The sequence below is a fragment of the Pongo pygmaeus genome, chromosome X (genome assembly GCF_028885625.2).
Source record: "Pongo pygmaeus isolate AG05252 chromosome X, NHGRI_mPonPyg2-v2.0_pri, whole genome shotgun sequence".
NCBI classification, from domain to species: domain Eukaryota; kingdom Metazoa; phylum Chordata; class Mammalia; order Primates; family Hominidae; genus Pongo; species Pongo pygmaeus.
Window position 1 is genome coordinate 1183875 of NC_072396.2, and position 25185 is coordinate 1209059.

Consider the following 25185-nt stretch of genomic DNA (forward strand, 5'->3'; position numbering starts at 1 on the left):
TAGGTAGATAGATGAGTGGATGGATAGATGGGTGCATGGATGAGATGGATGGATGGGTAAATAGATGGTAGATGATGGGTACATAGATGAATAGATGGATAGATGGATGCATGGATGAGATGGATGGATGGGTGAACAGATGGTAGATGATGGGTAGGTAGATAGATGGATGCATGGATTAGATGGATGGATGGGTGAATAGATGGTAGATGATGGGTAGGTGGATGAATGGATGGATGGATAGATGGATGCATGGATGAGATGGATGGCTGGGTGTATAGATGGTAGATGATGGGTAGGTAGGTAGATGGATAGATGGATGCATGGATGAGATGGATGGCTGGGTGAATAGATGGTAGATGATGGGTAGGTAGGTAGATGAATGGATGGATACATGGACGCATGGATGAGATGGATGGATGTGTGAATAGATGGTAGATGATGGGTAGGTAGATAATGGATGGATGGATAGATAATAAATGATAGACAGATGACAGATAGGTGACAGAGCATTGTTAGAAGGCCAGACGCAGTGGCTCACACCTGTAATCCCAGCACTTTGGGAGGCTGAGGTGGGAGGATAGTTTGAGCCCAGGAGTTTGAAACCAACCTGAGTAACATAGTGAGACCCTGTCTCTATTTTATTTTTTTAAAAAAAGAATGATAAATGTATAAAGAGAGACAGAGACGGGTGGAGAGAGGGAGGAAGAGACAGAGAAGATAGATAAGGAAGGAAAGGAGGAAGGTGGAGGGAGGAAAAACAGAGATTGATGATAGATGAGATACCTAAAAAGACACACAGAGGAGGAGACAGAGAGGAAGAGGGAGAAGAGAGAGAAAGACAGACAGAGGCCGGGTGCAGTGGCTCATATCTTTAACCCCAGCATTTTGGGAGGCTGAGGTAGGAGGATTGCTTGAGCCCAGGAGTTTGAGGGTAGCCTGGGCAACAGCAAGATCCCATCTCTACAAAAAAATTTAAAAAAACCTAACAGGGCATGATGACAAATGCTTGTACTCCCAAATACTCGGGAGGCTGAGGCAGGAGGATTGCTTGAGCGCAGGAGGTCAAGGCTGCAGTGAACTGTGATGACACCACTGCACTCCAGCCTGGGTGACAGAGGGAGACTCCCATCTCCACAAAAAACTTTTTTTTTTTTTGAGACGGAGTCTTGCTGTGTCGTCCAGGCTGGAGTGCAGTGGCGCGATCTCTGCTCACTGCAACCTTCGCCTCCCAGGTTCAAGTGATGTCCTGCCTCAGCCTCCTGAGTAGCTAGAATTACAGGCGTGCACCACTACGCCGGGCTAATTTTTGTATTTTTAGTAGAGGCAGGGTTTCACCACGTGGCTTAGGCTGGTCTCGAACTCCTGACCTCGAGATCTGCCCGCTTTGGCCTCCCAAAGTGCTGGGATTACGGGTGTGAGCCACTGTGCCCAGTCTCAGAAAAAACTTCTTAAAAAATTAGCTGGGCATGGTGATGCATGCCTGTACTTCCAGCTACTCAGGAGGCTGAGGTGGGAGGATAGCTTGAGCCTAGGAGGTCAAGGCTGCAGTGAGCTATGACTGCACCACTGCACACCAGCCTGGGAAGCAGAGTGAGACCTCGTCTCAAAACATATAATATAAAGAGAGCCGGGCGAGGTGGCTCACGCCTGTAATCCCAGCACTTTGGGAGTCCCAGGTGGGTGGATCACCTGAGGTTGGGAGTTCGAGACCAGCCTGACCAACATGGTGAAACCCCGTCTCTATTAAAAATACAAAATTAGCCGGGCATGGTGGCATGTGCCCGTAATCCCAGCTACTCGGGAGGCTGAGGCAGGAGAATCACTTGAACCCTGGGGGTGGAGGTTATGGAGAGCCGAGATCGTGCCACTGCACTCCAGCCTGGGCGACAGAGCGAGGCTCCGTCTCCAAAAAAAAAAGAAAGAGAGATACACAGAGAAAGAAGGAGAGAGAAAGGAGAGAGGAAGGAGAGAGATAGGAGAGAGAGAGGGAGAGAGAAAAGGATGGAAGTCTCTTGACCATTTGAGCCTATGGGGAGTCCTGTTTCAACGCGCAGGTGCCAGGCCCTGGCTCTGTTAAGATAATTAAGCGTTCTCTGCAAATATTCCAGGAATTCTCACTGCAGCAACAACCCTGAACTCTTGAGGGAGGCTGAGCGCCCGCCAGATTCCCTCAGGGCCAGCTCGTTCAACTGTGGAAATCCAATATGCAGCCCTGGCCCGAAGCCCTGGAGCCAGGGGTTCCAGCAGCCCCAGTAGGCTCCAGGAGCAGCCTGGGTGGACGGGGGAAAACCTGATGTGAAGGCTTTGAGCCGAGATGGTGCGTGCTGTGTGTGTGTGCACGTGTGTCTGTGTAGAAACACACAGATTAGATCCAGCTGACACTTCAGCAACACGGCTCTAAACTGCAGACTCCACTCATTCGTGGATTTCCCTGTGCCTCGGCCACCCCTGGGACAGCAAGTCCAGCCCACGGCTTCCTCCTCCTCTGCAGCCTCCTCAATGTGAAGACAACAAGAATGAAGACCTTTATGATGAGCCACTTCAACTTCATGAATAGTAAATATATTTTCTCTTTAGGATTTTCTCTTTTTTTTTTTTTGAGATGGAGTCTCGCTCTGTTACCCAGGCTGGAGTGCAGTGGCAGTGTCGGCTCACTGCAACCTCCGTCTCCAGGTTTCAGCGATTCTCCTGCCTCAGCCTCCTGAGTAGCTGGGATTACAGGTTCCCGCTATCACGCCCGGCTAATTTTTTGTGTTTTTGATAGAGGCGGGGTTTCAGCATGTTGGCCAGGCTGGTCTCAAACCCCCGACCTCAGGTGATCTGCCCACCTCGGCCTCCCGAAGTGTGGGGATGATAGGTGTGAGCCACCACACCTGGCCACACTGGCCAACTTTAAATACAGCAGATTTACCCTCCACACTTTAGGGGGCCTCTCACCCAGACGCTGGACCCGCCAACCTCCAAAATCACATAAGCCAATTCTTTTTCTGACACAGAACCTCACTCCGTCGCCCAGGCTGGAGTGCGGTGGCGCCGTCTCGGCTCACTGCAACCTCCACCTCCCAGGTTCAAGCGATTCTCCTGCCTCAGCCTCCCAAGTACCTGGGATTATAGGTGCGCACTACCACACCTGGCTAATTTTTGTATTTTTAGTAGAGATGGGATTTCACTGTATTGGCCAGGCTGGTCTCGAACTGCTGACCCCAGGTGATCCGCCTGCCTCTGCCTCCCAAAGTGCTGGATTAAGGCATGAGCCACCACGCCTGGCTAATTTTTGTATTTTTAGTAGCGATGGGGTTTCACCACGTTGGCCAGGCTGGTCTGGAACTCCTGGCCTCCTTGTAAAACTTGAACCCAAAACACTACGTCTTAACAAAAACAGCGAACCTGACAATGGGCTCTCACCTGGCTTGCAGCTCTCAGCGACCCTGCTGAGTAACTTGTGGACTTTGTCGTCTGGCCAGTCATGCAGGATCCGGCACAGGACGTACAGCTCAGCGCTGGGGAGGGGGTCCCTGAAAAAGTCACCTGGTTTAAAGACAAAAGGAGACACGTCCGTCAGGTATGGAAGAAGCAGTCCTCCCCGGACAGATCCTGGGACCGCCACCTGCATCCTCAATCAGGGACAGAGAAGAGAGGGGTGTGGGCGGGAATGGGTCTTCCTGAAGTATATCCCCGCGGGGACTTGAACAGAGCTCCATGAGGAGCTGGTTAGTGATGTCACGCCCGTGCGGTTTGGCTCCGGCTGAGAAAACGCTGGGGACAGTGGCTCACACCTGTAATCTCAGCACTTTGGGAGCCTGAGGTGGGCAGATTGTCTGAGCTCAGGAGTTCGAGACCAGCCTGGGCAACACGGTGAAACCCCATCTCTACTAAAAATACAAATTAGCTGGATGGGGTGGCGGGTGCCTGTAATTCCAGCTACTTGGGAGGCTGAGGCAGGAGAATTGCTTGAACCTAGGAGGTGGAGGTTGCAGTGAGCTGAGATCGCGCCATTGCACTCCAGCCTGACTGACAAAATAAAAAAAAAAAAAGAGGAAGGCAGGGGACGAAAAAAGCAGGAAATTCAGGGGCACCACCTGGGCGAGGCAGGCAGAGTCAGCACAAATGGGCGTCTGCCAGGGAGAGTCGGGGCCGCACTGCCAGTGAGTGGGCAACGGTGGGGCCTTCTCTGGTGATCCCCTGATTCAGGCGCCCCAGGAGGGTTGCCTGTTGGGGGCGGCAGGGGGAGGGTGTGCGCGTAGCTGCACGGCGCTCCGTAACTGCTGAAATAAAAAGATGGTCTGCTGTAGTGCAGTGAATGGTGTCCCCTTAAAAGATACATTCAGGTGCTGACCCTCAGTCGCGGAGAATGGAACCTTATCTGGAAATAGGGTCTCTATGGATGTCATTGAGTAAAGAATTTCAATATGAGATCATCCTGGAGTAGGGTGTCCCCTAAATCCAACGACAGGTGTCCTTCTAAGAGACAGAAGAGACACAGACACAGAGGAGGAGGCCACGTGGAGACGGAGGCAGAGACTGGAGTGATGCGGCCACAAGCCCAGGGACGCCGGGAGCCCCCAGGAGCTGGGAGAGACAGGAAGGACCCTCCCCTAGAGCCTCCCAGAAGGAACCAAACACAACTGCAATGGATTGGATGGTGACCTCCAAAAGATCTGTTCGCGTCCTAACCCGTAGACTTGTAAATAGAATCTCATTTAGAAATGAGGTCTTTGCAGGTGTAATTAAGTTGAGGATCTTGAGATGAGATCACCCTGGATTAGGTGAGCTCTAAATACAATGACAGGTGTCCTTCTAAGAGACAGAAGAGGAGATAAAGACACAGAGGAGAAGGACACATGGAGATGGAGGCAGAGACTGCAGTGATGTGGTCAGAAGCCCAGGGACACCTGGAGACCCCAGGAGCTGGGAGAGGCAGGAAGGATCCTCCCCTAGAGCCTCCAGAGGGAACACAGCCCTGAGATGCCTTGATCTCAGACTTCTGGTCTGCAGGACTGGGAGAGGATAAATAGCAAGCTGTGAGTTGCATGAGGGGAAAGAAGGGGTGGGAAGAGTGTGCGGTGGGACGTCTGAGCTGTTTTCCCCCAGCTGCGAGGAGAAGGTGCTCTTTCAGGGCTCATGATTTTAAACTTTAGCATTTCCAGCCGGGCGGGGTGTAATCCCAGCACTTTGGGAGGCCAAGACGGGTGGATCACCTGAGGTCAGGAGTTCGAGACCAGCCTGGCCAACGTGGTGAAATCCCATCTCTACTAAAAATACAAAAATTAGCCGGGTGTGGTGGCGGACACCTGTAACCCCAGCTACTCGGGAGGCTGAGGTGGGAGGATCACTTGAACCTGGGAACTGGAGGTTGCAGTGAGCTAAGATCATGCCACTGCACTCCAGCCTGGGTGACAGAGCGAGGCACCGTTCAAAAATAAATAAACTTTGGCATTTCTGTTTCTGCAGATCTGGCAAATCAGAAGCGCAGCTATCATGACGTCCTGCAGGAGGAGCTGTTGGGTGGTTGTGTTTGTTTTTTTAAAAACTAGAAAAGCATCCAGGAACCTCTAGGGGAGGGGTGTGGAGGTCCCCAGCACCTGCGTCCACAGGCCTGGCCGCTGTCGGATGGTGCTGAGTTATAGCTAGTCAGGTGTCTCTTTTTTTATTTTTATTTTTTTGAGATGGAGTTTTGCTTTGTTGCCCAGGCTGGAGTGCAGTGGCGCAATCTCGGCTCACTGCAAGCTCTGCCTCCCAGGTTCAAGGGATTCTCCTGCCTCAGCCTCCCTAATAGGTGGGATTACAGAAGTCCACCACCATGCTCGGCTAATTTCTGTAATTTTAGTAGAGATGGGGTTTCACTGTATTGCTCCGGCTGGTCTCAAACTCCTGACCTCAGGTGATCCACCCGCCTCAGCCTGCCAGAGTGCTGGGATTCCAGGTGTGAGCCACCACGCCTGGCCAGGGCGTCTCGTGTCAATCCATCCTGGCCTCAGCAGCTGCCACCGGGAAGTTTTTCAAGTCTAACCTAAGGCCGCCCTGTTCCGGCTCTTGGGTCAGTTCCTTCCGTGACCTTGGTGCCGTGGATGCCCATGAATGCTGATCTCGGCTGTTCCCCATCTCCAGTCCCCTTCCGTCTCGGCCAGTTGCACCGATGATAACTTCACACAGCCGTCTGTCTACCTGTTTACTTTTATTTGTCATTATTATTATCATTGTCTTTTTTTTTTTTTTTTTTTTTTTTTGAGATGGCGTTTCGCTCTTGTTGCCCAGGCTGGAGTGCAATGGTGAGATCTCAGCTCACTGCAACCTCCGCCTCCCAGGTTCAAGCGATTCTCCTGCCTCAGCCTCCTGAGTAGCTGAGATTACAGGTGCCCGCCACCATGCCCGGCTAATTTTTGTATTTTTAGTAGAGATGGGGTTTCGCCATGTTGGCCAGGCTGGTCTCAAACTCCTGACCACAGGGGATCCACCCGCCTCAGCCTCCCAGAGTGCTGGGATGACAGGCGTGAGCTACTGTTCCCAGCCTTGTCCACCTGTTTGGAGATGCCCTCGTGTCTGTGTGGACCCACAGAGGCACAGGCATAACCACGGACGCAGACACAGACACACAGGCACACACACATATACCCATCCAGATGCACAGACATGCAGACACAAAGGCACACATGCAAGCACACACCACAAAGACGCACACACAGACACATGCACGGACACACAGAGATACACTGACAGGCACACATATGGACACAGATACACCAACAAGACAGGCACACAGAGACATACGGACACAGAGATACAGTGACAGGCACACACGCACACACAGACGCAGATATACACAGATGGGCACACACATGCACGGACACACAGATACACCAACAGGCACACGCACACAGACGCAGACATACACAGATGGGTACACGCGCACGGACACACAGATACACCAACAGGCACACGCACACAGACGCAGACATACACAGATGGGCACACGCGCACGGACACACAGATACACCAACGGGCACACGCGCACGGACACACAGATACACCAACAGGCACACGCACACAGATGCAGACATACACAGATGGGTACACGCGCACGGACACACAGATACACCAACGGGCACACGCGCACGGACACACAGATACACCAACAGGCACACGCACACAGATGCAGACATACACAGATGGGTACACGCGCACGGACACACAGATACACCAACGGGCACACGCGCACGGACACACAGATACACCAACAGGCACACGCACACAGACGCAGACATACACAGATGGGTACACGCGCACGGACACACAGATATACCAACAGGCACACGCACACAGATGCAGACATACACAGATGGGCACACGTGCACGGACACACAGATACACCAACGGGCACACGCGCACGGACACACAGATACACCAACAGGCACACGCACACAGATGCAGACATGCACAGATGGGCACACACAGAGATCAACAGGCACACACGCACACACAGATGCAGACAAATGCACAGATGGGCACACAGATACGGCAACAGGCACACGCACACAGACGCAGGCACACACACACATGCACACAGAGACGCAGACACACAGACATACACACATATACCCACACAGACGCACGGAAACACACATACCCTCACAGACACATGCAAGCACACACCACAGAGAGTTGCACACACACAAACGCAGATGCAGACACATTCTCATGCACAGACACACAGGGACATACCACACACAGTCATGCACACACAGACACATGCACACACAAACGTACACACAGACACAGCAGTGACATATGCACACACACACCATGTACACAGACACAGATGGGCACACATATATCCACACAGATGCGCAGACACACATACACTCAGACATACACACCACAGAGATGTGCACACACACACACGGACTCAGACACACGGAGACATTCTGACGTACAGACACGCATGCAAGGACATCCCACACAGAGAGGTGCACACAGAGACTCAGAAACACACAGAGACACAGACACACAAGCACAGCAGACGGTCACATCCACAGAGACACCCACAGACACACACCATGCACATAGATGCAGACACACAAACATGCACACACAGACACACAACCACAGCAGTCACATATGCACACAACCACTGGCACACAGCATGCACACAGAGTCAGACACAGACGGACACACAGAGATGCACACACACAGACATGCACACATACCCCCACAGACACACACACATACCCTCACAGAAACAGACGCAACCACACATCACAGAGACGTTCACATGCACACAGACACCCAGAGACAGTTTCACGCAGAGACACACACACAAGGACATACAACACACAGACATGCACGCACAGAGACAGAACACAAGCACAGCAGTTACATATGCACACAAGATACAGACACACCATGCACACAGATGCAGACACACAGATGTACACACAGACACATGCACACAGAGACACAGACACACAAGCACAGCAGTCACACACAGACACCTACCAGCACACAGCATGCACGCAAATGCACACATACACGGGCACACAGAGACGCACATACACAGACGCACACGCATACCCTCACAGAAACATGCAACCACACGCCACAGAGACGTGCACACACACGCTGACAGAGACACAGACAGTCTCACGCACAGACACACACACAAGGACATACTACACACAGACATACACACAGAGACACAGACACAGAAGCACAGCAGTTACATATGCACATAAGACAGAGACACACCATGCACACAGATGCAGACACACAGACATGCACACACAGACACACGTGCGCACAGAGACACACACACACGAGCACAACAGTCATATATGTACACAGACACCCACAGGCACACAGATGCAGATGGACATGCACACATATACCCACACAGACACACACACATACCCTCACAGAAACATGCAACCACACACCAGAGATGTGCACACACATGCGGATGCAGACACACACACACACAGACATTGTCACGCACAGACATGCTCAAGCACCACACACGCACATACACATGCACACAGACAGACGCACAGTAGACAGTCACATTTGCACACAGATACCCACCATGGAAACGCCCAGGCAAAAACACAGGTGCGCACACAGCCATGCACTCTGTCTAGAAAGAGATGATGGAGCCTGGAAAAGGTTAGCAGGGTGAACACCAGAAGGGCTCACCTGCTGCGAAGTGGATCTGCGCTGCCTGCGGTCTGGCGGGTTGGAAGTGGGCGGCCAGCTCGATGATGTCCGGGAGGTCAAACACAGTCACCTGCATACGAGGGTACTCACGGGCCAGCTTTCGGGCCAGTGCACCCGTGCAGCCTGCAGGGAAGCAAATGCACGCTCTGTGGCCAGGTCGTCCTGGCGCCCATGGAACGCTGACGACTCTCCAAAGCTCAACCGGGGCAGAAGTAATATTCGAGGGCATGGCACTGAGACCCATGCTGGAAGGGGAAGCCAGCGGTGGGGAGCTCACTGGTGTCCCAGACAAGACTGTACAAGCAGGTGAGTGTGGGGGCATAGACCTGCAGGGAAATCCTTCCAGCCCAGGGGTGGAGGGCTGTACTCCTCCCTTCTTCCTGCTGTGGGGATGTACACACGATGGCCGGTGCTGCAGCAGCCACTCTGGGCCATGTGTCGGGGGCACAGACCTACAGGGAAATCCTTCGAGCTCAGGGGTGGAGGGCTGTACTCCTCCCTTTTCTTTCCTGCCGTGGGGATGTACACACGGTGGCCGGTGCTACAGCAGCCACTCTGGCCCACGTGTCGGGGGCACAGATCTACAGGGAAATCCTTCGAGCCCAGGGGTGGAGGGCTGTACTCCTCCCTTTTCTTTCCTGCCGTGGGGATGTACACACGGTGGCCAGTGCTACAGCAGCCACTCTGGGCCACGTGTTGGGGGCACAGACCTACAGGGAAATCATTCGAGCCCAGGGGTGGAGGGCTGTACTCCTCCCTTCTTCCTGCTGTGGGGATGTACACACGGTGGCCAGTGCTACAGCAGCCACTGTGGGCCACGTGTCGGGGGCACAGACCTACAGGGAAATCCTTCGAGCCCAGGGGTGGAGGGCTGTACTCCTCCCTTCTTCCTGCCGTGGGGATGTATACACGATGGCCGGTGCTACAGCAGCCACTCTGGGCCACGTGTGGGGGGCACAGACCTACAGGGAAATCCTTTCAGCCCAGGGGTGGGGATTGTATTCCTCCCTTCTCCTTCCTGCCATGGGGATGCAGACATGATCCTAGTGCTACAGCAGCCACTCTGGACCACAAGCAGGAGAGGCATTCAGAGGTTGGGGAAATGTAAGCTGATGGTGTGAGAATTGTCCCAGGCCCCTGATCCTCCTGCAGCCCTTGGGAATGTGGGTACTGCTCCACCCACTGTCCAGGGCTGTGGTGGGGTGGAGGGTGAGTCAGGATATAATCAGCCTTGCTGAGGGGAATCCAGGGGTTCCAAGGTGCTCCACCTCAGTTCCGCAGACAACAGAGAGGGCCCCGGAGTCTCTAGGGGGGCATTAAGGCATCCCCGGGGACCTTCTGAAACTGGGGAATATCCACCCATGATCTGGCGCAGTTCAGGTCGTTATCAGGTTTGTCAATGGAAAAAGGCAGTTTGCAGGTGTCCTGAGCAGGGAAGATGCCTGTGGCTTAATAAAGGAAAGTAAGGAGAGCCCTGGCGGGGCGGCTACCCACCTCCCACGTCGCAGGCGGAGGAGAAGCGGGACAGATCGAAGGCCGTGGCCACCTGGCACGCAGTCAGCTTCACCATGCTGTGCATGGCCCACATGAACCTCAGCCGCGTCTCCGGGCTCTGGTAGTACGCGTCCTGGAACACAGCGGGTGCTTAGGGGCACCAGAGAACACGGGCCGAGGGATCACCCAGCCTTTCCCTGGGGGTCGGGGGGAGAAGTGCAGGGCTCCAGAGCGTGGGGGCTCAGCCACGCCTGGGCTGCAGAGGGGGCTTCATGCCACAGCTGTGTTGGGTACCCCTGTCTGTGTGGGGGCTGGGCTGGCTGGGGACAGAGGACCCCAAAGTGGTGGACGATCTCCTTGGAATCACTTAGTCCACACCACAGCCTGAACTCCAAGTGTCTGAGTTTCGCAATAGGCTTTTCACAATAAAGCTTTTCACCCTGGAGGCTCCGGGTGGCCCACAAACATCTCACTGGAGAAAACCGGAGAGAAGCCAAAATGTCTCTGCAGGTGCCGCAGCTCAGCCTTCACCACAGTGGTGCAGTGTGCAGAGGGGGCTCCTCCGAGAATTCCGGCGTGCAGAGGAGAAGCTCCTCTGAGCTTCTCCAAGTCCCCCTGGTGGCACCTACCCCGGGTCCCAGAGGAGCCCAGGCCCGTCCTGGCTCAGGGCTGCATCCAGGGTTCGCTTGGACATCCCCTGTTCCCCCAGGGCAAGCAAGCCCAGCTGAGGATGCTTCTGAGCCCCGCTCCCAGCAGGACAGCCCGTCTCCATCCTGGCTCCCTAAATCCCGTGGGGGCTCCCCGGCCCTCTCCTGCTTGGGTGGCAATGATGAGGCTCAGGGATCTGTCCTCTGCAATGCCCAGGCCGGCTGCTCACAACGGCTCAGGGCCCCTGTACATGCCTCTCAGCTTCTCTCCACCACTGGCTTCTCTCTCTGACTCTTTCTCCCTTGGTCTGTGTCTGTCTGTCCTGTTTGTCTCCCTCTGTGTGTCTCTGTCTTCCTCTTTCTCTCTGTCTCTGTCTCCTGTCTGTCTCCGTTTCTGTCTGTCTCCCTCTATCTCTACATCTGTCTCCTGTTTCTGTCTCTATCTGCCTCTATCTCTGTCTCTCCAAGCCTCCCTGTCTCTGTCTCCCTACCTGATTGTCTCTGTCTCCCATCTCCCTCTATGTCTCCGTCTGTGTCTGTCTCCCTCTATCTTTGTTTTTGTCTGTCTCTGTCTCCCTGTCTTTTTCTCCCTCTATCCCTGTCTCTCAAGTCTCCCTGTCTCTCCATCTCTCTCCCTATCTCGCTATTTTTGTCTCCCATCTCCGTGTCTGTCTCACTCTATCTCTGGCTCTGTCTCCCCGTCTTTGTCTCCCTCTGTCTCCCTATCTCACTGTATCTCTCTGTCTCCCGTCTCCATCTATCTCTGTCTCTTTCTTTCTCTCTGTCTCCCTGTTTCTGTCTCCCTCTGTCTCTCTGTCTCTGGCTCCCTCTATCTTTCTGTCTGCCTGTCTCTCCTTCTCTGTATCTCCCTCTATCTGTCTGTCTCTGTCTCTCCCTGACATCTGAACGAAGCCCCAGGCTCCCTGGGGCTCATCTCTGCATCACACACACACACACCCTGACTCAGTGCTCGGTGCCACAGGAGCTCGGGCCAACGCTGCCAAGGAGGAATGAGGCTGCGGCCAGCTGAGCCCACAGCAGACTCCCCATGTCTGGCTGGCACAGTCCTGCAGACCAAGACCCACCCATCTGCACAGGCCCCACAGACCCCACCACATCTCACACGTCCACCTCAGAAAGGTTCTTGGCGGGGAAAGGGGAAGGAGGGACGAGAGGATGCAGGGAGTGCTTTGCAAACAGCGGTCTCAGATAAGCAAGTGTCAATTCCATTGAAGCAAAGAAGAAACAGGGCATTCATTTAAGGCAGCCTGTCCAACTCCTTCCTATTTCTATTTTTCAGACAGAGTCTCGCTCTGTCGCCCAGGCTGGAGGGCAGTGGCGTGATCTCAGCTCACTGCAACCACCACATCCTGGGTTCAAACGATTCTCCTGCCTCAGCCTCTTGAGTAGCTGGGACTACAGGCACGCACCACCATGCCCAGATAATTTTTTTTGTATTTTTAGTAGAGACGGGGTTTCAGCATGTTGGCCAGGCTGGTCTCGCACTCCTGACCTCAGGTGATCAGCCCACCTTGGCCTCCCAAGCTAGCTGGGATTACAGGCTCATGCCACCATGCCCAGCCTAATTGTTAATTTTTTGTAGAGATGGGGTCTCACTATGTTGCCCAGGCTGGCCTCAAACTCCTGGGCTCAAATCATCCTCCCAACTTGGCCTCCCGAAGAGCTGGGAGTGACAGGTGTGAGCCCCTGAGCATGGCCTTCAAACCTGTTTCTAGGAGGAAATTCTGTTTTCATCAGCTGCTGGATAACAGTGGAGGATGTCTACCTTGCACCTGTTCCAGGGCTGAGTGACGCAATAGCCACAGCACTAAGTTCTCCAGGCAGAATGAGCCAAGCCTTTGGGATCTGTCAGACTGGAGACAGACTGATCAAGATGCCTACTGATCTGTGTGTCAAAGTGCTTTAGCAAAATGCACGCTACATGGAAAGGTGTCCGCGGCGGTGTTACGCTACCTGGAACAGATCTTCCACCTTCTTCCCCAACAGCCTGTGGTGCTGGTGTGTTCCCTCTCGGATGGCAAACTCCAGGTATGTAAAGAGGTTCCAGGTGAGGTCATTTTTGTGCATGATGATGCCATGCAGAGAGTATTCACCGTCCGATGCCAGGTAGAGGTTCGCTGTCTCTGTGTTACTGTAACCTGAAGAAACAGGGACAGTCGTGTGACCTCCTAACGAGAAAATCCAAGGAAACCTGACCGTAGGGGATGTATAATTGAGATGTTAAAATAAACATCATCCATCTGACTATAGCAAACTGTACCCTCAAAGAAACTGGACCGTAGGGGATGCATCATTGAGATGTTAAACATCATCCATCTGACTATAGCAAACTGTACACTCAAGGAAACCTGACTGTAGGGGATGCATCACTGAGATGTTAAAATAAACATCATCCATCTGACTATAGCAAACCGTACACTCAAGGAAACCTGACTGTAGGGGATGCATCATTGAGATGTTAAAATAAACATCATCCATCTGACTATAGCAAACCGTACACTCAAGGAAACCTGACCGTAGGGGATGCATCATTGAGATGTTAAAATAAACATCATCCATCTGACTATAGCAAACCGTACACTCAGGGTCAGCTGGGCGGGAAAACAGCAGCCACCACGCCCCAGCTGTCGACTGCTGTAACTGTTATGCACTGAGGCTGATCCTTCATGATCGTGGCCACGCTCAAGTTCCCAGTTATGCAGGCAAACACCCGTCTAGATGTGGCTGTGGAGGTGTGCTGTAGCTGGCGTTTGTATCTACCATCGGTTTGACTTTAAGTAAAGGAGATTAACCGCCCAAAATGTGCGCTGGCCTCATCCAGCTCATTGAAAACCCCAGAAGCAAACATTAGGCTTTCCTGGAGGAGAAATTCCACTTGAAGATGGCAGCAGCAGCTCCTGCCTGAGCTTCCAGCCTGCTGACCGGCCCTGTGGATTTTGGACTTGCCAGCCCGCGCAATCACGTAAGTCCTTAAGATAAATCTCCTAGGTTATATCCTAGGGGTTCTGTTACCCTGGAAAGCCCCAAATGATACTGGGAACTTCATCCTCCACCCACTGCATGCCCAGGTCAGCTGTCCATAGACCCAGTCCCCAAGCTCCCTTCCAGGATGCCCCCTCCCACAGAATGGGAGGCTGGAAGGTGGAGGAGTTGTTGGTGGAGACCCGTATATGGAAACAGATGGCCTCGCACCACTCTGGTCCTCCTATGTAAGAAACAGTCCTGTGTTCATGTTAATGATGAAATGTTACTGTTTTCCCACTGAGCTGACCCTGAGTGTACAGTTTGCTATAGTCAGATAGATGACATTTATTTTCATCATGAATAAATGATGAGACCTATGGTGAAGCAGGAGCAGCCTGTGCAGACATGGAACTGCTCCTAGGACTCAACTGCACAAAGCATTGTCAAAAGGAGTTGGAACAAGCTTTCATGGTGCCGGTGATGAAAAGCATTTATCCATATTCATCATTATTTTCTTTCTTTTTTTTAATTTTTAAATTTTTCTTGAGATGGAGTCTCACTCTGTCTCCCAAGCTGGAGTGCAGTGGCATGATCTCAGCTCACTGCAAGCTCCATCTCCTGGGTTCATGCCATTGTCCTGCCTCAGCTTCCTTAGTAGCTGGGACTACAGGTGTCTGCCACCATGCCCGGTTAATTTTTTGTATTTTTAGTAGAGACAGGGTTTCACCGTGTTACCCAGGATGGTCTTGATCTCCTGAACTCGTGATCTGCCTGCCTTGGCCTCCCAAAGTGCTGGGATTACAGGCGTGAGCCACCACACCTGGCCTATTCATCATTATTTTCAATACGGGAGAATGGTACTGAACTGCTCTGGCTGGGGAAGATGTTCTGGCTTCTATGTTCCAACCTCTAAGGATATAGTCACATGTCTCTGTGGTAAGGGCACAGCCTTTGGAGCCTCAACCAGTGCGTGCTTTGTGTCCTAATCATAGAAGCACAGCCACCTCTGCCCAGGTGTCATCTGTTCTCCTGCCCTTCCCAAGCTACTCAAGGACTTGGCCATGTGCTCTCTGTTCTAGCACCATGCTGAAGAGTTCTGTTCAATTCAGAAAACACATTGTCATCCATCCATCCATCCATCCACCCATTCACCCACCCATCCAGTTATCCACTCACCCACCCATCTAATCGTCCACCCATCCATCTGCTGATCCACCCATTCATCACTCATCTATGCATTACCCCACCCATCCAATCCACTGATCCACCCATCTACCCAGTCATCCATCCATTCCCCCACCCAGCTACCCATCCAGCAATCCACTGATACATCTATCCATCCATCCGTCCACCCACCATCTATTCACCCACCCTCCCAATCGTCCACCCAGCCATGCACCCATCCATCCAATCATCCATCCATTCACACGCCCACCCATCCACATGCCCACTCATCCATCCATCCACCTACCCATCCATCTATTCACCCATCCACTGATGGATCCACTGATCCAACCATCCATGCATGTATCCATCCATCTACATCCATTTATCCATTCATTCCCCCACCCATCCAATCACTCATCCATCCATCCATCCATCCATCCACCCATCTGTTCACCCACCCTCCCCATCCATCTACATCCATTTATCCATTCATTCCCCCACCCATCCAATCACTCATCCATCCATCCACCCATCCACCCACCCACCCATCTGTTCACCCACCCTCCCCATCCATCTACATCCATTTATCCATTCATTCCCCCACCCATCCAATCACCATCCATCCATCCATCCATCCACCCACCCACCCATCTGTTCACCCACCCTCCCCATCCATCTACATCCATTTATCCATTCATTCCCCCACCCATCCAATCACCATCCATCCATCCATCCATCCACCCACCCACCCATCTTCACCCACCCTCCCCATCCATCTACATCCATTTATCCATTCATTCCCCCACCCATCCAGTCACTCATCCATCCATCCATCCATCCATCCATCCATCCATCCATCCATCTGTTCACCCACCCTCCCCATCATCCACCCAGCCATGCACCCATCCATCCATTCATGCACTCATCCACATGCCCACTCATCCATCCACCCATCCAACCACCCATCTACCCATTCATCCATCCATTCCCCCACCCAGCTACCCAACCACTGATCCACTGATACATCTATTCATCTACCCTCCCATCCATCCGTCCACCCACCCATCCATCTATTCACCCACACTCCCAATCATCCACCCATCCATCCACTCATCCATCCATTCACCCACTCATCCACATGCCAACTCATCTATCCACCCATCTACCCATTCATCCATCCATTCCCCCACCCAGCTACCCAACCACCAATCCACTGATACATCTATTCATCCACCCTCCCATCTGTCCACCCACCCAGCCATCTATTCACCCATACTCCCAATCACCCACCCAGCCATGCACCCATCCATCCACTCATCCATCCATTCACACGCCCATCCATCCACACGCCCACTCATCCATCTATCCACTCACCCATCCATCCACACATCCATCCGTCTGTCTGTCCGTCCGTCCGTCCGTCCGTCCATCCACCCAACCACCCCCTCACCCACTTATCCATCCACCCATCCATCCACTTACCCACCCATCTATGCACTCATCCACCGATTCATCGATCCATCCATCTATCTACCCACCTTTCATTTATCCATCCATCCATGCACCCATCCATCCACACGCCCACTCATCCATCCATCCACACATCCATTCACCCACCTACCCATCCAGTCATCCATCCATCCATCCACACATCCATCCATCTATCCACTCACCCACTCATCCATCCACCCATCCATCCACTTACCCACCTATCTACCCACCCTTTCATTTATCCATCCACCTCTCCATCCATCCATCTATCCATCCACACACCCACCCATCCATCCACCCATCTACTGATCCACCAGTCCATCCACCTTCCCATCCATGCATCTATCCATCCATTGATCGATCCATCTGTCCATCCATCCATCCATCCATCCTTCCTCCCATCCATCTATCCACCTACCATCCATCCATCCATTTATACATCTATTAACTCTACCCATCATCTATGTATCTATCATCTCTGTATCATCAATCTATATCAATGTATCTATGCATTTATCATCTATCTATGTATCTGTCTACCCATCCATCCACGTTATCTGTCTATAAAAATAAATAAGCAAGTAAATCAATGTCTGTGTACACCCTATTGGGTTCTGTTTCTCAGGAGAACATAGACTGATACAGCCCCTTTGAGACTAGAACCCATAAGGAGGTCACGCTTCTCCTATGTGCTCGCGGCTGCCACTCTTCCCTCTCTGTCATTCACCCTCTGCTTCTCACCCTTTCGGGAAAAGCAGCATTCCTGAGGGCAGAGGGACAGAAGGCGTGGCCCTCCTTCCTCACTCTGCCCAGGCTCCAGGTCACCTTCCCTCAGTGACTTCCACCTGCAAAGATTCTCAGAGCAAAACCCGCTGGGTCCTGTCACCTTGCTCTGTCTTCTCCAGGAGCCCCATGGCAGCACAGATGTTCAGAAGCCTCTCCATTCCACACGCAGAGGTGTCCACTTTGCTGGCAATATCCGCAGCCTTCTGGGGTGCTTCATCTTTTAACAAATCAAACACCTTCAGTTTGCAAGCGGTGAACAGGGCCTGTTAAAAACAAGTGCAGAGAGACTCATTAAGTCACTTGTCGAGTACTTTTTACTCCCATAGACCCAAAAGATGGAGACCAATGTTGTCGAAAGTATACAACTTGGCCACTGAGCCTTCTTTCACAGAGAACGGTGGGGATTTATAGGATCAAGTCCCCAGCTATAAAACAAGGCGTACACAAGGTAAAAGCACATCAACGAATATCATGCAGAAAAACCAGCCCATGGGAGAAAAATCAATATGCTGCAGATATGGGCTGAGTTCAAAACCCATATGTTGAACCCCTAATCCCCCCAGTCCCTCAGGATGTGACTGTATTTGTAGGCAGGGTTTTAAAGAAGTGACTCAGGTAAAATGAGGTCATTTGGGTGGACCCTAATCCAATAGGACTGGGGTCCCTATAAGAAAAGGAGATGAGGACACAGACACACACAGAGGGATGACCCTGTGAGGACACAGGGAGAAGACAGCATCTCCAAGCCCAGGAGAGAGGCCTCAGGAGGAACCAGCCCTGCCCACACGTTTATACTGGACTTCCAGCCGCCAGGACTGTGGGAGAGTCGATGTCTGTTGTTTATAAGCCACCCAGTCTATGGTATTCTGTGATAGCAGCCTGAAATGCACTAAGACATCCCATAAGAAGATGAGATGAGGACACAGACACACACAGGGATGACCCAGGGGGAAGACGGCATCTACAAGCCCAGGAAAGAGGCCTCAGGAGGAACCAGCCCTGCCCACACCTTCATCTCGGACTTCCAGCCTCCAGGACTGTAGGAGAATCAATGTCTGTTGTTCATAAGCCACACACAGAGGGATGACTTGGGGGAAGATGATGTCTCCAAGCCAAGGAGACAGGCCTCAGGAGGAACCAGCCCTGCCCACACCTGGATCTCAGACTTCCAGCCTCCAGGACTGTGGGAGAATCAATATCTGTTGTTTATAAGCCACCCAGTCTATGGTGTTCTGTGATAGCAGCCTGAGATGGACTAAGACATCTCATAAGAAGAGGAGACACACAGGCACACACAGAGGGATGACCCTGTGAGGACACAGGGAGAAGACGGCATCTCCAAGTCCAGGAGAGAGGCCTCAGGAGGAACCAGCCCTGCCCACACGTTGATCTCGGTCGGACCTCCAGCCTCCAGGACTGTGGGAGAATCAATGTCTGTTGTTTATAAGCCACCTGGTGGTGATTTAATAATCACCACTCGGTAAATTAGAGGCACAGATGGAATGTGCCTTTATTCCTTATTCACTGCATGTTCTCTCTCCTGATGATGAATGGCAGGAGGTGTCGTCAGCCCATCTCCCTGTCTCCCAAAGCCTGCGCCCCTCCTGCACCTGACATCCCCACCTCTGCTTCCCAGAGGACGCCCTGTGAGGGACCCCTGGTGTTGGGAGGGCTGCATCCCTTCTAGGCTGCCACCGTGAGGGGCCCCTGAACAGAACAGCTGAAAGATGGGGCCTCAGGCCGGGCGCGGTGGCTCACGCCTGTAATCCCAGCACTTTAGGAGGAGGCCGAGGTGGGTGGATCAGCTGAGGTCAGGAGTTCGAGACCAGCCTGGCCAACATAGCGAAACCCTGTCTCTACTAAAAGTACAAAAATTAGCCGGGCTTGGTGGTGGGTGCCTGTAATCAGGAGGCTACTCCTGAGGCTACTCAGGATCTCCTCTTGAGATTCTTAATTACATCTGCCAAGACCCCTTTTTAAAACAAGGTCCTATTCACAGATTCTGGGGATCAGGCTATGGACAGATCTTTCAGGAGGACCACAGTTACTCAGGAGGCTGAGGCAGGAGAATCGCTTGAACCTGGGAGGCGGAGGTTGCAGTGAGCCGAGATCATGCCACTGCACTCCAGCCTGGACAACAGAGCCAGACTCCATCTAAAACAAAAAACAAACAAAAAAAAAAAACAAGAAAAAGAGAAAAGGGTCTTTGCAGACGTAAGTAAGCTAGGGGACTTCAGATGAGTTGGAGTCAGTGGATTAGGGAGACCTCAAAATCCAATGACAGCTGTCCTTCTAAGAGACTGAAGAGGAGACACAGACACAGAGGAGAAGGCCATATGGAGACGGAGGCAGAGACTGGAGTGGTGTGGCCACAAGCCCAGGGATGCCTGGAGCCCCCAGGAGCTGGGAGATGCAGGAAGGATCCTCCCCTAGAGCCTCCAGAAGGAACTGAACACAATCGTGGTGGACCCAACAGTGGTCCCCAGAAAGATCTGTCCACATCCTAAAGCCCAGGACCTGAAATGAGACCTTATTTGGAAATAGGGTCTTTGCAGATGTAATCAAGTTAAGGATCTTGACATGAGATCATCCTGGATCAGGGCCCTCAACCCAATAACAGGTGTTCTTCTAAGAGACAGGAGACGCAGACACAGAGGAGAAGGCCACGTGGAGACGGAGGCAGAGACTGGAGTGATGCGGCCACAAGCCCAGGGACGCCTGGAGCCCCCAGGAGCTGGGAGAGGCAGGAAGGATCCTCCCCTGGGGCCTCCAGAAGGAACTAGCTACAACTGTAATGGACTGAACTGTGGTCCTCCTGAAAGATCTGTCCATATCCTGATCCCCAGAATCTGTGAATGGGACCTTGTTTTAAAAAGGGGTCTTGGCAGATGTAATTAAGAATCTCAAGAGGAGATCCTCATGAAGAAGGGTGGACTCCAAGTCCAATGACAGGTGTCCTTGTAAGAGACAGAGGAGGAGACACAGACACAGAGGAGAAGGCCACGTGGAGACAGAGGCAGAGACTGGAGTGATTCGGCCACAAGCCCAGGGATGCCTGGAGCCCCCAGGAGCTGGGAGAGGCAGGAAGGATCCTCTCCTAGAACCTTTGGAGAAAGCGTGGCCCTGAGACCACCTGACCTCAGACTGCCAGCCTCCAGGACTGTGAGAAGTAAATTCCCTTTGATTTAAGCCGAGTGTGTAGGGTCATTTGTGAAATGCGGCCTGAGGAGACAGACACAGGTACCTTCGATAGCATAAAGCCGTCAATCAGCTCCAGGAGGCGTGTCGGGAACGGAGGCAGGGTCTCCTGAGTCCTGTGACACTCAGCCTCTGCCGCGGCCTGTCCCGCCTCTCCCGCCTGGGCCTTCTCATCGCAGCTGCCCGTGTCCCTCTGAGCGGGCTCCGAGCTGCTCCCCTCCACGTCACTGAGGTCTTCGAAGGTATCCACAGCGGGGATGGAGTTGTGCTTGACACGCCGCCGCAAGTCCTCCGGGCGGGGCGGGTAGTAGAGCTTCACCAGCTGCTTGCAGAAGTGGTTCAGCGGGAATCCCACTACGTTCAGAAAGTCCCCGTGTACAGATTCCACCAGCATGCCGCCCAGGGCCTGGATCCCGTAGCCACCAGCTTTGTCCCTGGGTAGGCAGGGGAAGGTGACAAGGAGGTGACAAGGGAAGAGGTGACAAGGAGGAGAAAAGTTTCTGGGTCTGCACATGTCACGGCTGGGAGGCCGAGGTGGGCGGATCACGAGGTCAGGAGATCGAGACCATCCTGGCTAACACAGTGAAACCCCGTCTCTACTAAAAAAAATACAAAAAATTAGCCAGCCGTGGTGGCAGGTGCCTGTGGCGTCTCAAAAAAAAAAAAAAAAAAAAAAAAAAATTTCACAGCAAGGCTGGGCGCAGTGGCTCACGCCTGTAATCCCAGCACTTTGGGAGGCCGAGGCGGGCGGATCACCTGAGGTCAGGAGTTCGAGACCAGCCTGGCCAACATGGTGAAACCCCATCTCTACTAAAAATACAAAAATTAGCTGGGTGTGGTGGCAGGTGCCTGTAATCCCAGCTACCCAGGAGGCTGAAACAGGAGAATCACTTGAACCCAGGAGGTGGAGGTTGCAGTGAGCTGAGATCGTGCCACTGCACTCCAGCCTGGGCGACAGAGGAAGACTCCATCTCAAAAAAATATATATATATATTTCATGTGTTAAATGGGATGTTTTGACATGTGTATACATGCGTCATCATTAAATCAAGCCAATTATCGTATCCAGCACCTCATGTACTAATTTTGTGTGTGTGTGTGGGGAGAAGACTTCAGATCTAGTGTGCTGGCAATTTTCCAGTAAGACACTGTTCCTGTAAAGCACAGTCACCAGGCTGTAAAGAGCCTTGAACTTCTCCCGTCTCACTTAACTTTTTATTTTTTATTTTTATTTTGTAAAGACGGAGTCTCGCTCTGTTGCCCAGGCTGGAGTGCAGTGGCGCGATCTCGGCTCACTGCAACCTCCGCCTCCTGGGTTCAAGCGATTCTCTTGTCTCAGCCTCCTGGGTAGTTGGGATTACAGGCACCTGCCACCACACCCGGCTAATTTTTGTATTTCTAGTAGAGATGGGGTTTCACCATGTTGGTCAGGCTGGTCTCGAACTCCTGACCTCAAGTGATCCGCCCGCCTCAGCCCCCCAAAGTGCTGGGATTACAGGCGTGAACCACCACATCTGGCCCTCTTTTCTCTTTCTTATTTTATCTATTTATTTTTTTTTCAAGACAGGGTCTCACTCTGTTGTTCAGGCTGAAGTGCAGTGGTACATTCTTGGTTCGCTGCTGCCTCAAAATCCTCCCGTCTTGGCTTCAGCTACTGTGCCTGGCCTGTCTTTCTTTAAATGTATGTAAACATTTAAAGTATGTATGAAAATTCAGGTGTTGGGCTGGGCGCGGCGGCTCGCAACTGGTCATCCCAGCACTTCGGGAGGCTGAGGTAGGCAGATCACCTGAGGTCAGGAGTTTGAGACCAGCCTGGCCAACATGGCAAAACCCCTTCCCTACTAAAAATGAAAAATTCGCCAGGCGTGGCGGTGGGTGCCTGTGGTCCCAGCTACTTGGGAGGCTGAGGCAGGAGAATCGTTCAGAACTGGAAGGTGGAGGTTGCAGTGAGCCAAGATCGCGCCATTGCACTCCGGCCTGGGTGACGGAGGAAGACTCCGTCTCAAAAAAAAGTTCATGTGTTAAATGGGATGTTTTGATATATGTATACATGTGACATCATTAAATCAAGCCAGTTATCCTATCCAGCACCTCATGTACTTATTTTGTGTGTGTGGGGAGAAGACGTTACATGTAGTGTGCTGGCAATTTTCCAGTAAGACACTGTTCCTGTAAACCACAGTAACCAGGCTGTAAAGAACCTTGAACTTCTCCCGTCTCACTTAATTTTTTTTTTTAAGACAGAGTCTCACTCTGTTGCCCAGGCTGGAGTGCGGTGGCGCGATCTCAGCTCACTGCAACCTCCACCTCCTGGGTTCAAGCGATTCTCCTGTCTCAGCCTCCCGGGTAGCTGGGATTACAGGCACCTGCCACCACACTGGGCTAATTTTTGTATTTTTAGTAGAGATTGGGTTTTGCCATATCCGGGCTGGTCTTGAACTTCTGACCTCAGGTGATCCGCCTGCCTTGGCCTCCCAAAGTGTTGGGATGACAGGCGTGAGCCACCGCGCCCGGTCCTGATTTAAATCTTGTATCCTTTGACCAAGTGCAACTGTTTTATATTCCATATATGTGAGATCCTGTGGTATGTGTCTTCCTCTGCCTGGCTGATTCCAATTGATGTAGCATCCTCTAAGTTAATATACATATCTATTACGCAGACTCCATCTCTACAAAAACTAACAATAAAATCAGCCGCGTGTGTTGGTGCGTGTCCTGTGGTCCCACCTACTCAGGAGGCTTTGGTGGGAGGATTGCCTGAGCCCAGGAGTTCAAGACCAGCCTGGGCAACATAGTGAGACCCCATTGCTACAAAAAAATAGAAAAAATTAGCCAGGCGCGGTGGTATGCATCTGTAGACACAGCCACTAAGGGGGCTGAGGTGAGAGGATCATTTTGACTTGAGAGGTTGACGCTGCAGTGAGCTATGACTGTACCACTGCACTCCAGCCTGGGTGACAGAGTGAGACCCTGTCTCAAAAAAATAAATAAAATTATTTATATAAATATATAAAATAAACATTTTATATAAATATATTTATATACATACATTTATATAAATATTTTATATACTTTTCTAATATATAAAAATATATTTTATATAATTATATATTTATATAATACATAATACATTATATATTATATATAATTAATATGTGTAATTACATATATTTAATATATAATTTACATATAATCACACATAACATTATACTAATTATTATGTAATATGTATTAATATGCATAGTTACATATATTAATCATATTTAGTACATATAATATCCATATCATATTCATATATAATTCTATATTATATAAATATATAATTATATTTTATTAGAATATATAATCGATTATTTTATATATAATTATATATGATCGCTTATATATTATATATAATTATATATGATCGCTTATATATTATATAGAATTATATATGATCGATTATATATTATATAGAATTATATATGATCGCTTATATATTATATAGAATTATATATGATCGAGAATTATATATGATCGATTATATATTATACATAATTATATATGATCGATTATATATTATATATAATTATATATGATCGATTATATATTATATAATTATATATGATCGATCATATATTATATATAATTATATATGATCGATCATATATTACATATAATTATATATGATCGATCATATATTACATATAATTATATATGATCGATCATATATTACATATAATTATATATGATCGATCATATATTATATATAATTATATATGATCGATCATATATTATATATAATTATATATGATCGATCATATATTATATATATGATCGATTATATATCTGAGCCTCCATGGATCAGTGTGGTTGTGAAGGGTTTGTGCTTCTGAGCCGAGCGGCTCTCCCTCTGCCACACAGCCTCCAGAGCAAGGCCTCCTTCCTTCTCAAAGGCTGGGTGGGACACCCCATGTGTGAGGGTGGCCAGGCTACCACACGTGTCCCCCATCCCCACACGCCCCCGAGACTCACATGGGCTCCCCGCTGTGGATGTATTCCCAGAGCAGCTCCTCAGACAGCTCCGAGAACTTCACCTTCGTTTCCTCGTAGAATTCCGAGACCCTGGTGTCCAGTTGATGTTCTGCAAGGACAGAGCCCTGGGGGTGAGCATGGACGCCAGCTTGTCACCTCCGTGCCCTGACAGCTGCATGGCTGTGCTGTGGAG

General features: G+C 51.1%; 2 protein-coding genes across 6 annotated transcripts in view; one reads left to right on the plus strand and one right to left on the minus strand.

The window, feature by feature from the left end:
- ASMTL (acetylserotonin O-methyltransferase like) overlaps positions 1-25185 on the minus strand; it is a 51697-nt gene that overhangs the window by 3381 nt on the left and 23131 nt on the right. For all 4 annotated transcript variants that reach the window (XM_054470896.2, XM_054470897.2, XM_063660190.1 and 1 more), the window contains 7 exons: positions 24993-25101; positions 21025-21412; positions 17881-18043; positions 13326-13510; positions 10705-10837; positions 9190-9333; positions 3409-3531 (listed from right to left, as the gene is read on the minus strand). In XM_054470896.2, the coding sequence (XP_054326871.1) occupies positions 3409-3531; positions 9190-9333; positions 10705-10837; positions 13326-13510; positions 17881-18043; positions 21025-21412; positions 24993-25101 (1245 nt within the window). The remainder of the gene's footprint in view (positions 1-3408; positions 3532-9189; positions 9334-10704; positions 10838-13325; positions 13511-17880; positions 18044-21024; positions 21413-24992; positions 25102-25185) is intronic.
- The window catches only part of LOC134739004 (histidine-rich glycoprotein-like), a 37427-nt gene continuing 19920 nt past the window's right edge, over positions 7679-25185 (plus strand). The window contains exons 1-3 of one of the 2 annotated variants that reach the window (XM_063660192.1): positions 7679-9516; positions 12652-14334; positions 25071-25185. In XM_063660192.1, coding sequence (XP_063516262.1) covers positions 8068-9144 — 1077 coding nt within the window. In that variant the 5' untranslated portion in view covers positions 7679-8067 and the 3' untranslated portion in view covers positions 9145-9516; positions 12652-14334; positions 25071-25185. The remainder of the gene's footprint in view (positions 9517-12651; positions 14335-25070) is intronic. The other variant, XM_063660193.1, reaches the window with a different exon arrangement.